Source organism: Gopherus evgoodei, unplaced genomic scaffold (assembly GCF_007399415.2).
Source record: "Gopherus evgoodei ecotype Sinaloan lineage unplaced genomic scaffold, rGopEvg1_v1.p scaffold_134_arrow_ctg1, whole genome shotgun sequence".
NCBI classification, from domain to species: domain Eukaryota; kingdom Metazoa; phylum Chordata; order Testudines; family Testudinidae; genus Gopherus; species Gopherus evgoodei.
The window spans coordinates 71,296-73,517 of NW_022059797.1; the positions used below are offsets into that span (position 1 = coordinate 71,296).

General features: G+C 55.2%; 1 protein-coding gene across 1 annotated transcript; it reads left to right on the forward strand.

The window, feature by feature from the left end:
- Positions 1–583: 583 nt before the first annotated feature.
- Positions 584–1,370, forward strand: LOC115639839 (uncharacterized protein C53C9.2-like; the record flags this gene model as incomplete). The annotated part of the gene is made up of 2 exons (XM_030542800.1): positions 584–831; positions 1,295–1,370. Coding segments are annotated over 2 exons (324 nt in total), but the record flags the coding sequence as incomplete, so codon positions are not given.
- Between the last annotated feature and the right edge of the window lie 852 nt (positions 1,371–2,222).

Below are 2,222 nucleotides of genomic sequence, written 5' to 3' on the forward strand. Positions count from 1 at the left end.
TCTCCAAACCCCCCCAGGCAAGACCCCTCCCTTGACCTGCCAAACCTCCCCTGGACCCTGATCCTGATCCCAACCCTAGGGGAAGACCCTACCTGCAAAGCCTATGGAGCCTAGGATGATCAGATGTCCCAGTTTTATAGGGACAGTCCTGATTTTGGGGTCTTTTTCTTATATAGGCTCTTGTTACCTCTACCCCCTTCCCGATTTTTCAAATTTGCTGTCTGGTCATCCTAGGCCTGCTCCGAGGAGGAGACGGGAAATCCTGGGGCTGTGAGGGGTCTGTGGGAGGGGCAGGGTGGGGATCTCTCTGCCATGGGGCCCTGGGGCTGAGGGGTCTGTGGGAGGGGCAGGGTGGGGATCTCTCTGCCATGGGGCCCTGGGGCTGAGGGGTCTGTGGGAGGGGCAGGGTGGGGATCTCTCTGCCATGGGGCCCTGGGGCTGAGGGGTCTGTGGGAGGGGCAGTGTGGGGATCTCTCTGCCTTGGGTGCTTACATGGGAGGCAGAAACATTAAATCTTCTCTCCCTATCCCTTCACACCCCTGTCTTTCCTCTTCCCCCATCCCCAGCAAGAGTCACGCTCTGACGCAGAGACCCCACCGGCCAGTCAGAGAAGGACCTTGCTCCCGAGGAGAAGACAGGGGAGGATGAAGACTCAGCCACAGAAGGGGAGGAAGAGCTAGAGACAGAGGAGGAGGAGAAGCAGGAAGAGCAAGTCCTGATCACAGAAAAAGAGGAGGAGGTGGAGGACCTAACCATAAAAGAGGAGGAGGACATATCCGTAGAAGAGGAGAAGGAGGAGGATGAGAACCTGTCTGCAGAAGAGGAGGAGGAGGAGGAGGTGAACCTGTCTGCAGAAGAGGAGAAGGAGGAGGAGAACGTGTCTGCAGAAGAGGAAGAAGAAGAACGTGTCTGCAGAAGAGTAGGAGGAGAACGAGAACGTGTCTGCAGAAGAGGAGGAGCACCTCTCCATAGAAGAGGAAGAGGACTTGACCACAGAAAAGGAGGAGGAAGAAGAAGGTAAAGGAGGAGGAAGAAGGTGGTAAAGGAAGGACATGGCCCCGGTAGAGGAACACCTGATGATGAAGCAAAAGGAAGAAGAGAAGGACCTGGCCATGGAGCAGGAAGAGGAGCACCTGCCTATGGAGGAAGAGGGAGAGGACCTGTCAATGGAGGAGGAGGAGGATGTGGCCATGCAGGAGAAGGAAGAGCAGGTACTGGCTCTGGAGGAAAAGGAAGTGGAGGAGGATTAGGAGTTGTCCACAGAGAAGGAGCAGAAGGAAGAGGACCTGGCCAGAGAGGTGAAGGAGGAGGATGTGCTGATGCAGGGGGAAGAAGAAGAGAAGGAGATGGACCTGGCCATGGAGGAGTAGGAGCAAGAGGACCTTGGCAGAGAGGAAAACGAGAAGGAGGAGAAACCGGATATGGAGGAGGAGGACCTGGCAGTGGAGGAGGAAGTGGAAGAGGGGGAGGACCTGGCCAGAGAGGAGGACAAGGAGGAGGAAGAGGAGGAGGAGAACCTGGCAAGAGAAAGGAGCAAAAGGAAGAGTACCTGGTCGCAGAGGAGGAGGAGGATGTGGCCGTGCAGGGGGAAGAATGAAGTGGAAGAGGAGGTAGAGGATCTGGCTATTGACTAGGAGGACCCAGGAATGGAGGAGGACAAGGATGTGCTGATGCAGGGGGAAGAAGAAGAGGAGAAGGTGGATCTCGCCATGGAGGAGTAGGAGCAAGAGGACCTGGCCAAAGAGGAGGACAAGGAGGAAAAGGAGGAGGAGAACCTGGCCACGGAGGAGGAGGAGGGGGACCTGTCCACGGAGGAGGAAGTGGAGGAGGGGGAGTACGTGGTCATGGAGAAGAAAGCGGAAGAGGACGATTTGGATGAGGAAGAGGATGAGGAGGGCAAAGCCAAATCCTTCTCCACCTCCGTAGCCAGGTCCCCCTTGCCCTGATGCATAAATAGGACCGTAATGAGTAGGAGCAGGGAGGGGATCTTACTCTCTCTCACCAATGCTATAGAGAGAGTATGGAATGGTGACAGCCAGTTCTGGTGTCTGTGTTTTAAAAGGATGGTGTTAAGTTGGAGAGGGTGCAGAAAAGTCAGACAAATGATCTGAGAGCTGGAGAAAATGACCTACAGTGAGAGACTCAGACTGTAGGTGGGTGAAATTTAATGGCCTGGAACATTCAGGAGATCAGATGAGATGATCCAACGGTGCCTTCTGGCA